We start from the raw sequence: 12,658 nt of genomic DNA, 5'->3' as shown, positions 1-12,658 counted from the left end.
TTCTCTAGTAGGTCTGCATCTTAATTCCCGTCTTGCCCCTAGGTTCTTCTGACCATTTTTTTTTTTAGATTCCATATATATGTGTTAGCATACGGTATTTGTGTTTCTCTTTCTGACTTACTTCACTCTGTATGACAGTCTCTAGGCCCATCCACCTCACTACAAATTATTAAAAGGACATTCTAAGTTTGTTTCTGAAGCTTATCACAGTAATCTATCTATCTGTGGATGAAGATCAGATGTCCCATGACCTGCAACTAGGAGATTATGCATACTGGAAAAGACATCATTTAAAGGGCTATCTCCAACCTAGATGGAAGAACACTTATCAGGTTCTCTTAACTAGCTCATACACAGAAAAACTGAAGGGAATTGACTCTTGGATTCATATTTCTCACTTAGAAAGTGCTCCTGCATTGGACTGGTCTATAGAGAGGACTGCTGACCTCAAAATCACCTTAGAACAATGCTCAAACCGAGGAGAAACTACACCCATACCAGGATGAGAAGAAGATGACATCAGAAGCAGAAAGCTATCCCAAGGTACTGGACCTGAGCCGTATTATTATTTACAGTGCTTTCTTAATTTCTTGGACTTTTGCATAAATCAATGTTTTCCTATCATGGGCACAAATCCTATGCAGAGTTTAAAAATTAATCCAATTTTTGGGTTTATGGTCAATTACCTACATCCAGTACTTCTGGGTTACCTTGGTGGATTTCTCCTCTCCAAGGCTCTAATTGGATGGCCCTTAGGAAATTTATTCTAGAAGAAAGAAGTTATAGCTCTGTTTGGGCCACTATTGATAGTACTAGCTGGGACCCCCTCACTTGGCCAATCAGTCATACTTGCTCTGACCATGACCATAAATATGACTTTTCTTTTAAAGTTACGCAAGCTCAGTCAGAGCAATGAGCTAAATTTCAGTCAAAGAATATAACCTTCCTCAGTTATGGGATAGATTAATATGACTAACATCAGGCTACAGTCATCTAAGTTTAAAGCCCCCTAATGTTGGGAACAATTGAATCATACTAAGGATAATCAGCCTAATAATCAGCCTAATAACTAAGGATAATCAGCCTAATAACATACTAAGGATAATCAGCCTAAAAACAGTAGGTAATTGATCTGGGTGCCTTATGAATAATGACAATATATCATTACCTTAAAGATAGAGATTGGTATGGAACAGACCAGGTCAGATGCCCTGGGGATATACTGGGCCGAACCTAATGGAAGTTCTTAGCATAAGTATTTACTTATAACCCTATTAATGTTACTAGCTGGTAATTCCCTGGTGGTCCAGTGGTTAGGACTCCATGCTTTCACTGCCGAGGTTGCAGGTTCAATCCCTGGTCAGGGAACTAAGATCCCACAAGCTGCACGGCATGGCCAAAAAAAAAAAAAAAAGTTATTAGCTATATTACTTGTATTCTGCCTATTTTACAAGATAATTGTTTTTTGCATTACCAAAGTATGACTGAGCCTCTGATAAAATGATGACGACTAGGCGACTTGAAACATCTGACCAAATATAGTTCTATAAAATCAATGATTATAATAGTGTAACTCTAGATATGGGAAGAAGCAACGAGAGGGAATCATTTCCTGGACCATAACAGACTAGTAATACAGGTGGTCCAGAGACTTTTGGCTACTGTTAAAAGGGCCTAGTCTAGCAATAGCACATTGAATGGCCTATCAATGAAATCCTGGCCTGACCTGGGAATTAGCATTCCTAACACTGTGGGACAAAATGGTCATAAAACGCCTCCCAAACTTTGGTCACATTTATGACAAAAAGGGGGCACTGCCAACTGAAGAAGGTCGCTCACCATCCACTTCTACAAGGATTGAGTCATTAGCCACTGAAGTCACCGACCTTTAACACACTCTAAAAGGAGGTCAGGGTAGAGATCAGGAATGAGGAACTCTGTGCTCTGGGAAAACTAGCAGAACAGAGCTTCACATAGTTAGATATTTTCAGGAGAAATGTTTTATGAACCTGAATTCTTTCATCTTGCCCTACTTAGAAAAGCGCTGTAACCATTAACCAAGATGTCCATTCCTTGGGACTAGCTGCAACCTTCTACCAAGATGTGTGCTTGGTTGCAGGTACCCCCTCTGCCAAAATCGTACGTGCTGACCTCTCCCCTTACATCTTGGGAGCAGTTCTTCAGAGCTCTCTGAGAAGCTGTTTCCAGAGCTATAGTCCTCAGTTAGTCACCAAATAAACCTGAAACTCACAGCTCTCACTTTTCATTTCTCTAAAATCTCCCCCTTCACCTCTTTGGAACAGTGCTCAAAACTCTGAGAGATTTTTTGATGATGGCCATTCTGACCGGTGTGAGATGATATCTCATTGTAGTTTTGATTTGCATTTCTCTAATGATTAATGATGCTGAGCATTCTTTCATGTGTCTGTAGGCCATCTGTATATCTTCTTTGGAGAAATGTCTTTTTTTTTTTTTTTTTTTTCAAAAAATCTAGAAACAATAAATGCTGGAGAGGGTGTGGAGGAAAGGGAACACTCTTGCACTGTTGGTGGGAATGTAAATTGATACAGCCACTATGGAGAACAGTATGGAGGTTCCTTAAAAAACTACAAATAGAACTACCATACGACCCAGCAATCCCACTACTGGGCATATACCCTGAGAAAACCATAGGTCAAAAAGTGTCATGTACCACAATGTTCATTGCAGCTCTATTTACAATAGCCAGGACCTGGAAGCAACCTAAATGTCCATCGACAGACGAATGGATAAAGAAGATGTGGCACATATATACAATGGAATATTACTCAGCCATAAAAAGAAATGAAATGGAGGTATTTGTAATGAGGTGGATGGAGTTAGAGTCTGTCATACAGAGTGAAGTAAGTCAGAAAGAGAAAAACAAATACAGTATGCTAACACATATATACGGAATCTAAGGAAAAAAAAAAAAAGGCCATGAAGAACCTAGTGGCAAGACGGGAATAAAGACACAGACCTACTAGAGAATGGACTTGAGGATATGGGGAGGGGGTGGGGTGAGATGTGACAGGGTAAGAGAGTGTCGTGGACATATATACACTACCAAATGTAAAATAGATAGCTAGTGGGAAGCAGCCGCATAGCACAGGGAGATCAGCTCGGTGCTTTGTGACCACCTAGAGGGGTGGGATGGGGAGGGTGGGAGGGAGGGAGAGGCAAGAGGGAAGAGAAATGGGAACATATTGTATATGTATAACTGATTCACTTTGTTATAAAGCAGAAGCTAACACACTATTGTAAGGCAATTATACTTCAATAAAGATGTTTAAAAAAAAAAAAAAAAAAAACTCTGAGAGGCGGGTCGCCCAGGTTATAATCCTCAGGTTGGCTTGAATAAAAATTTCCATTTCTTTCTTACTGACTATTGATTAATTTTTTTTCACCTACAGGGGCCAGACTTAGCACGGCCTGGGTGGTTACCAAAGTAGGTATCTCCCCTCTCCGAGCTGGGCAGGGACTCCGGAAGCCCCTTCCTCCCGGAAGCCACGGGCATCAGTCACCACGCTAACCACGCCCCCTCAGCCGCGGCCTGTCCCAGGTTGGCCATTGCCAGGCTTCTTCCCCATCCTGCCTGGGAAAGGAAATATACTGGGGGCGGAGATTGGGGGGATCGAGGGTCGCTGGAAAGCGGGAGGGGAGAGGGAATAATGAATTCTTATCAAATTCTTTCTCCGTCCTCCTGAGGCGCCCCTACCTGACCCTCTCCCCGCCACTCGCGGGCTAGCAGTGGGGAAAGGGAACTTCGGTCTGGGGAGCGATAGAAGAGCTCGACCCAGCGCTGGTCTGCGCCACCCTCCTCCCTCATGTATCAGGGCACGGGTACCCTTCCACTATCCCCTGAGGATCTGAGACATTTCCTTCTCTTTCCCTGGCCAGACGTCATTTCCTCCACTCTCCAGCATCCTGCTTCTTTCCCAAAGGCAAGGTTGATTCCTACCCTTCCTGAGACTCAGTTTCCTCATCTCTGAAGTAATGACATGCGTGCATGAGAAACGAGCCCTGTGCGAAGGAGGGAGGGAGGCAGAGAGGGAGGGAGAAAAAGGACTCTTGGAAAAAGTCCTTCCACAGACAGGCTCCAGGCACAACCTAACCCCCTCACCTCCCAAATGGGGTCTTGCACCACGCTAAGCTGGTGACCCCATAGACGTGCGTGTTTTGTATTCACAAGACTGAATTTTGGTCAGTGTGGGAGCAGGTTGTGAAATGGCCCTTGTGACAGTCCCAGCCTGTATCAGGCACAGCAAGTGGAATTTCATTCCATCAGCAGCTGTTTTGCAACAGTGCTCAAGGCCCAGCTTGGAGAAATCTTCATTTTTGCTGACAGATTAGGCATTTTCACTGAAGGAAAAGGACCTTGATTTGTAAGTGAACTTGCAATGCATTTTCATATCAATTCGCGGGGTGGAGGGTACAGGGCTGTCAAGGTACAAAAGATGTGCCGTGTTTACAGATAGGATTGTCTCTGGCTTACTGACCTCCTTTATGGTTGGATGAATAAATGTAGAAATAAATGAATGGGTGAATAAGGAAATCCATACATAAACCAGTGGTTCTGAGCATCAGAATCACCCGTAGGGCTTGTTAAAACACAGATTTTGGGACCCACTCCCGGAGTTTCTGATTCCGTCTGGGATGGGGCCAGAGAACTTGCATTTCTAACAAGTTCCCAGGTCTGCTGATTGCTGGTCCAGGAGCGGCACTCGGAGAACCACTGGTATAAGCTATCAGTGGAGACTCCCTTAGGCCATGATTGTTGTCACTGCAAACTTTCGGCCTGATTCTGCCAAGTAGCCCAAGGGGGCAGTCTAAAATGAATCCTGACTTGGTTGCAGGGTATGGGTGGGTTGCCCACTTTACCTCCCAGCAAACTCTCCCGGGTAGTGTTAGTGTTAGATTTAAGAGAGTTAGAGGTGTTTTGTGCATGTGTGTGTGTGTATGTGTGTGTGTGTACACGAGCATCTGTGCTGCTGTCCCCACAGGTACTGCTATCCCTTTTCACACCTCTAGTGCTGCCCGCTGGCCTTCCCCAGGGTCTCTCTCTTTTAACTGCTTCCCTGAGCCTTTCTGAGTTTTGTTCTCCAGCACAGAGGAAGCAAACACCATTGATGGCCAGGCTCAGCCAATCCTTTCCTGGGGTTTGGTGACATCTAGTGGCTAACTGGAGAATCTTTGCTTACAGTAAGAGAATGTTCTGGAAAATTAACTGAGCAGCCTGGAAAGCAAAATCACCTACTTGTGAACCCTCTGCAAAAGCCCTCCTGAAGGCCTTAGGAGGGCAAGGTAAATGACTGGCTCAGTATGACATGAGTTGAAATGGGCATCTTGCTCTATTGGCAGCTGTGACAGAAATTAGAAGTCATCAAAGAATCTCAAATCACCACCCACTGTATCCTCAGCATGAATGGTTTTCAATAAAAAGTGTCCTTGAATAAAATGGAGTCAGGTACTACCAATTTGGTATTTGCTTCCCTTCTCAGAGCGTTTCTCTGGGCCTCAAGCTCTGAACAGACCAAGGATTTCCAGGCTAGTCACGAGATCTACAAAAAGATCTATTGAAGTTCAGGTGCATCTGGTACTGACCTGAGGGCGTCCAGACCTGAAGGTCATTGAGAGGTGTTGTTAATGGCCACTATGATATGGGCGGAAGTGTAAGATAATCCCAGATGTCACATGTTTTCAAAGTTCTCATGGGAGGTGCAAGGTATTATAAATAGTCAAATGCAATTTATACTTTCATAGAAAGCTTAAACTACTTGTTACAGGAAAGTAAGAGGCAATCAGGAATCATGAAGGAAGCGGTTTCTTAGAGTTGCCATTTCAGGGTTTATAGGCCTGTAGCCATTAGAGAACTATGATGGATCACAAAACATGGTCTTGAGACCTGCAGGATCATCAGATTCTCAAGCACCACCCCACTACTGAATTTCAGAAACTCTAGGAGTGGGCCCCAGTAATCAATGTTTTAACAAGCCCCATAGATGATTCTGGTGCACACTAAAGTCTGAGAACCATTGGTTTAAAACAAGCTTTAAATGCCCCCTGAAAAACCTTGAATAGTGTTGAGACTATTAATGAATTCATGAAGGAAACTGAATTATTTCTATGATAACATAGGCCTACTTCTTTTAAACATATAAAGGTGTCTTAGATCTTCTAATTTATGGTTAAATGAAAGGAAGAGGATTATTTATTTGCCTTTAGTTCTTTGGATTTTGGAGCGTGCTGTCTTGATAAAGTACAATGTCTCCAGAGTAGCTCAATAGTCCTGTGGATGTGGTGAGGATAAACGTAGAAAAAAACAGAAAAATGCTCCATCTTAATATTAAGCTAAGGAACACAAATTAAAATAATAACGGGATACCACTTTTCAACTAACAAACTGGCCAAGATCAAGCAGAATAATGTGTTTCATTGAGCAGGCTATGGGGGAAAATTTTTTTTAAAATACACTCCTAGTGGAAACACAAAGTACCATAATCTTTCTGGCAATACAAATCAGAAGCCTTAAAAATGTGTGGACCTTTGACTAAGCAATTCCACCTCTAGGAATATATCTTAGAAATAATTAATGATATGTGCAATAATGTATTATAAAGATGCTAAGGTACATTTATAATAATTAAAAAATTAAAAACAATTTAAATTTCATTAGCACAGGACTGTATAAAAGAAGTGGCTCATATGATAGAACATAATAAAAATCAAGCTATACAAGATTTTTCCAGTTTTCAAAAGGAAGATTTATTTAACAAGTTTCACTTAGTACAATACATCTAATGGAAATCACAATACAAGGAAAGATTTAAACCAAAGCCTCAGAACTTCATACAAACGACATGACCAAACTCCTAAAGTATTGGTATTACATCTCAAAATTGTCCCAGAGCGTTTTTTTAAAAAAAAAGTAAAAGTGTACACTCACGTGCCTTATAGGATATTAAACCGAAAAGCTAGAATTAACAAACATGCCAAATGTTTTCACTTTAAATCGTAGACACAGCTCCTATATTTGAGTTTTACAGAAAAGCATGTTTCTCAACATGCATCCAAAGTTTTCAATGTATTGTGGTATAAGAGCAACATTTAACATAAGTGAAATTGCTTTAACCTAAATACGCTTACTGCTTAGGTACACTCCTACAACATAACTAACTTGAGGAAAGCTGAAAGTTGTTTTAACAGTTATGGTCAATACTGAACTTTGTTATTACATCCTAGGTGAATGTTTCAGTGTTCAAAATTACTGAGCTTGAAGTTTTAAAACAATCTTGACTTCCACTTTACAGTAAGCATGAATCACAAGCCTGTAATGCGAAACCGTTAAACTTAATTTTTGTTTGTTTTCTTAAAAAAAAAAGGAGAAAGCAAAAGGAAGAAAGAAAAAGAAAGAAAGAAAAAGAAAAAGAAAAAGAAAGGGAGGGAGGGAGAGAGAGGGAGAGAGGGAGGGAGGGAGGAAAAAGAAAAGGAAGCTAGCTGACCAAGAGTGATCAGAATCAATATTTCCCATTTACCAATCATACTGGATATGCCTAACATCATTCCCATTCTAGTCAACTCCCATAAATGCACGGCTGTTATTTGTTGCTGTTGTTTAGTACTCCTTCTCTAAGCGAGGTTTGATTGATAGTCACTGGAGTTTTCCTGCAGAACTTGGTCATATCCACTCATACTGCTCTGACCACCATAACCACCTCCGTAACCACCACTCAGCTGCTGGCTAGCAGGACCTCCGTAACTAGACTGGTTGGATATGCCCATCCCTCCCATCATTTGGCTACCATAAGCACCACCACTTGCCCCTGCTGTAGAATTCAAAAAGAGCTCTACGTAGCTGTGATCATAAGCACCCCCACTTGTGCCTGCAGTAGAATTCAAGAAGAGCTCCACGTATCTGTGTTGCATGTTAGCTTTGTCTTTTGCCATAGCTGCCACAGCATCTTCATGAGTAGCAAATTCAACATCTGCCTCACCAGTAACTCTGCCATCGGGTCCAATTTCAATGTGTACTCTCATGGGGTTAAGAGGTGAGAAAAAATTGTAAATATCATTCTCAGTGGCTCTGTAAGGTAATCCCCTCATGTGTACACAGTGCCCTGTGGTGCTCTGAAAACTGGACCCACCATCTCCATATCTATGATCAGACATTCCTGAAAAACAGTAATTGAGGTCTCTTCCAAATCTATCAGACCCAAAGCCATACCCATCATTATAGCCACCATAGTCATCATAGCCTCCATACCCTCCACCATAGGCACCCCGCCTCATCCTTTCAAACCCAGCCCCTCTGCCAATGCTATTATACCCCCTGCCAGCCCCTGGCCTATCATAGGGACCCGGCCGCTGCATAGCCATGAGCTTTCGAGGGGGATCGTAGTGGGTTCGCACTTCAGCTCGGCTACTCTTGAAGATTTCAATGTACCTGTGCCCTATTCTTTCCTTGTGTTTCTTTAAGGCCTTTTCAGCTATCTCCTGTGAAGCAAATTGCACAAAGGCCTCCCCTGTGCTCCGCCCCTGAAAGTCCACCGGCAGTGTCATCCCATTTGGCACAATTTCCAACCCAGAAAAGAACTGAACAATCTCTTCCTTGCTACAGCCAAATGGGAGTCCTCTAAGCCGGACGAAGCCATCATTGGCAGTATCAGGACTATTTGGACCTGTATGCTTCAACACCCAATCCATTTCAACACTGTTGGACTTGAACACTTCAACGTATCTGTGTCCCATGGTTTCTCTGTCCTTCTTCAGAGCCAATTTCACTTCATCTTCGGACTCAAGTTCGACAAATGCTTCACCACTTGGTCTGCCTTCTCTGGTGTAGATGAAACGAATACCTGATGTGCCATTTTGGATTTTGCAATCGGAGAAGAAGCGCATCACTTCATCAGCTGAGCAGGACCAGGGCAGGCCCCTGACCTTCACCACGAACCCCTCCCTGCCTTCTGTGCTCAGCATCATGGTGACTGTTGGGCTCTTGCTGGCAGGCTCGGTTCAGTGTAATTTCGGTGTAGCTGAAAAAAATTAAGACTAATTGTCATGGAAAAATGTTCACAATACAGTAAGGGAAAAAAGCAAACTATTAATAGAAAACTCAATTACGCTGATAGCTTTTTTGTAAAGGCATTTGTATAAACAAAAAGACTTCACCAAATTTCTAAGTCATTCATTCAACAACTATTTATTTGACACCAATTATGTGCTGGATACCATTAATGGTGGCTATTTCTGGGTGGTAAGATTATGGGAGCTTTCTGTTTCAGAGAATGTTTTCTTTGGCCATTTCTGTATGTTCTAAGTTTTCCACATTGATCATATATAAACACATAGTCAGAAAAGATATACAAAAGATGAAAAGATATACAAAGTGAATGGCAACAAAAACAGTGGAAGAGGTCAACAAATAAAATATGGTTATATCTGATTACATAAAAATGAAAAACTTCGTTACATCAAAAGTAAGATTAAACATAAAAGACAAACAATACACTTCAGAAGATACCTACAACAAATACTATCCTTATTATATAAAAAAACTCATACAAATTAATAAAATCACGGAAATATTAAGGCCAAAGAGATAAATGGAAAAAAGACATTATAGAGCATTCACACCTTCACTTTACATTTTTCAGTTTGCCAGGTCCAGTACTTGGCTCTGGCATACAAGGCTCAATAAGCCCAGAAAGGGCTTATGGTCCTACAGAGGCACTGTACATCTTTACTAAAGACAAAAAGGGCAAATAAACATTATCCCTGCTATGACATAATTCTGTGCAGGGTGAAAGGGTGTTATAAAGCAGGGACTGGTTGGTCAATTCTATCAGTGTAGAATGGTTAAATGAAAGGACTAACCGGCTCAGGGATCCACAAATTCTTAAAATTATGATGGAGCATAAAATAGAAGGAGGCAAGGCAAGAGATAAGGCTGGCTAGGTAGAGATCGATCCAGGAGGTCTTTTGAGACAGACAAAGGCTAAGGACGTTTTAAGGGTTTTAAACAGGGGACTGAGGGGAGGGGAGAGAGGGGAGGAAAGAGAAGAAGGAAAGTGAGGGGAGGAGAGTGAAGTAATCAGAACCTTTCAGAAAGGTCACCATGGCAACAGTGAGGCAGTCACAGAGGGGATTGGGGTGACACTAGCAAGAGCAGTTAGAACTCTGTCTCTTAGAGATATGTTAAGGGATCCACCTAAGGCAACAGCAGTTTAAAAAAAGGGGGGAGGAAAGATATGATCTACACATTCAAAGCAGTGGACTCTGTGGGACTTGGTAACAGATTAAATATACCGGCAATACAGATGTGAAGATACAGGAAAAGAGTCTGGGAAATGTTCAAACCTCATCAGTCATCAGAAATACAAGTTAAAACCAGAATTAACTGCCATTTTTCACCCATCAACATAGTGAAGTTAAGCAGGGAGGATAAGTCAATACTGATATTCAGGGTTCACAAACTAATATACTCCCAGAGGAGTGAAAGTTCATACAGTATCTCTGGAAAGCAATTTGGAAATATGTATCACGCCTTTTGATACAGTAAACCCACTTCCAGTTATGTGCCCCAAGGAGAGGATCTGAAATTCAGACAAAGATTTATGGAGCTATATATTCTTTGAAAGGTATTTTACTAAGAAAGATAAGATATTACACACTTTAAAAATTATAAAAAATATCTAATAACATGAGAAATTACTTATGCTATAATCTTAAGTGACCCAAGATCATAACTGTTTTATAATCTCAACTATGAAAAAGATATATGTTCACATATCCTTCGATCATGCTAGAATTCCTTCCAGGAACCTGGTCAACAGAAATACTCACAAATGTTCACTGCCACACTGTTAGTAATGGCAGAAAATTAGAAACCTAATTATCCATTAATAGGGGGGTGGCTGAGTGAATTATATTTTATCCTTAAAACAGAATGCTGTGCAGCTGTTTAAAAAAAAATCTGCCCTGACCTAGGAAGATTTCCAAAATATATTAAATGAAGGAACATGTAGAGTATGATCCTGCTTATTTTAAAATATAAGCAGGCACATATATATGTATGCAAATTCACAGAAGTTTTGAAAGCATTTAAGTTGTTTTCTGAGAAAATGAGCACTGGTGGGTAGGAAGAGTGTAGTGGAATTTCACTTTTTACCCTATATACTTCTAAATAGTTCTAATTTTTAAAAATCACTGTAATTGGAATTTAAAAAACAATGTTACAAAAGTACATGCATGGGGAATATGTCACATGTTAATAGTGGCTACTCTAGGTGGTAGGTTTATAGCTTTCTCAACTTTTTTTCAATTTTTTGTGCATTCTTAATTTTCTATAGAGAGCAATCACTTTTATTTCAGCAAAAAAATAACAGAAAACAAGTTTAAATGTTTACTTTTCTGGGATTTAGTATAGCAAATTTGATAAAATTTTCTAATTTTGTATGTGCATGGCTTATCTGACATGGTCTGGGAACACTGGGCCTCTTGGAAAGTAAGTACAAAGTGTACTAACTGCCCTAAAACTACACTGAGGATTCAAGTCAACATTCACTAATTGCCTATTATGTGCCTGGAACACTGCACGTGCAGTGATAACAGTCTTCCTGTAGACCATCTCTAAGTCTGAGTGACAGATTAACGCCCTGGTTTTTGCTTGCCTTATCTCTTGGACGACCCATCCCATTTAATGTCCCTGCAGCCCTCTAGGCCTTAACATCCCCTCTGTGGTGGCAGGGAGGTTCTGCTTCATCACTGTGTCTCCTGGGAAGGCCACGAGGACTCTGTTGCCTGAAGTAGGAACCAGGATTCCACTTGTGAGTTAAGAATTTGTGCATTTATGTGTGTGTTATATACAGACGTTTTACAGACCAAAATGCTGAGTAGTTATCTCCGAGTGATGAATTACGTGTATTTTTTAAAATTTATAGCATACTATTATTTTTCCAAAGTCCAAAACTGAGCACGTAGATTGTTATAAGCCGAAAAATAAACGTTATTTAAATATTTAATTCAGTAAAAAAATTCATTGGGCGCCTCGGTCAGGCACGCAGCATTTGCCTAGATGTGCCTCCCCCTACAGACAGACAGACAGACAGACAATCAGGCACTGGAGACTGGGTGCCTGAAGGGACGGACCAGCATTCAGGCCACTGGACTCAAAATCTGTTTTTCCTAATCCAGGGACGTGGTTTTCAAATGCTTTCCAGCTTACGGTTTCTCTTAAGGGTCCTTTGAGACCCGCCCAGACAGATAGATATACAAAAAACACAGACACAGTCACGAGCGTCCACCATTTCCCCACCAGGCGCAGCAAAGGCGGCTTCCCGGCACTGAGATGGGGGGAGGGGGGTGCGGGGGAGGGGAAAGCAGAGAACGAAAAAGGCGGAGGCGGCCCGCGGACCCCGCTTTGGTCTGCATCATCACCACCCCCGGGTCCCCGTTTCCCACCCACACACCAACCTCTAACGATACCGGATAATTTTCCTCTTTCTTCCCTCAAACGGCTTATAGCGAGACGGTAGACGACGACCAGAACTACTTCTGCTCACGTAAGCGTTTGGTCACGTGAGGATCTACGTCATGTGAGATCTGGGTCACGTGAGCACCGCGCTGCTCTAACTCGGGATTA

At 41.6% G+C, this 12,658-nt stretch overlaps 1 protein-coding gene and 1 long non-coding RNA gene across 3 annotated transcripts in view; one reads left to right on the top strand and one right to left on the bottom strand.

Annotated features, from left to right (window-relative positions):
- The window catches only part of LOC309620825, a 266,826-nt gene extending 263,495 nt beyond the window's left edge, over positions 1-3,331 (top strand). Inside the window, exon 2 of the long non-coding RNA XR_014239673.1 lies at positions 2,892-3,331. This is a non-coding gene — a long non-coding RNA (uncharacterized lncRNA). The remainder of the gene's footprint in view (positions 1-2,891) is intronic.
- A 3,427-nt stretch (positions 3,332-6,758) lies between these two features.
- On the bottom strand, positions 6,759-12,634 carry HNRNPH2 (heterogeneous nuclear ribonucleoprotein H2). 2 transcript variants are annotated; one of them, XM_082377325.1, is made up of 2 exons: positions 12,490-12,634; positions 6,759-9,050 (listed from the first exon to the last, which is right to left on the bottom strand). In XM_082377325.1, exon 2 carries the CDS (start codon positions 8,995-8,997, stop codon positions 7,648-7,650), a length of 1,350 nt encoding a protein of 449 aa, XP_082233451.1. In that variant the 5' UTR covers positions 8,998-9,050; positions 12,490-12,634; the 3' UTR covers positions 6,759-7,647. The 2 variants fall into 2 exon arrangements, with proteins under 2 accessions (XP_082233451.1, XP_082233452.1); XM_082377326.1 differs by having other exon boundaries at positions 12,502-12,621.
- Between the last annotated feature and the right edge of the window lie 24 nt (positions 12,635-12,658).

The sequence above is a fragment of the Balaenoptera borealis genome (genome assembly GCF_965194805.1).
Source record: "Balaenoptera borealis genome assembly, chromosome: X".
Lineage (NCBI taxonomy): Eukaryota > Metazoa > Chordata > Mammalia > Artiodactyla > Balaenopteridae > Balaenoptera > Balaenoptera borealis.
The sequence above is the reverse complement of the archived record's forward strand: the minus strand, read 5'-3'. Positions and strand labels throughout refer to the sequence as shown.

Bases quoted from the DNA above. Each gene is read 5' to 3' on its own strand.
- HNRNPH2 (XM_082377325.1), bottom strand. From the start codon at position 8,997: ATGATGCTGAGCACAGAAGGCAGGGAGGGGTTCGTGGTGAAGGTCAGG.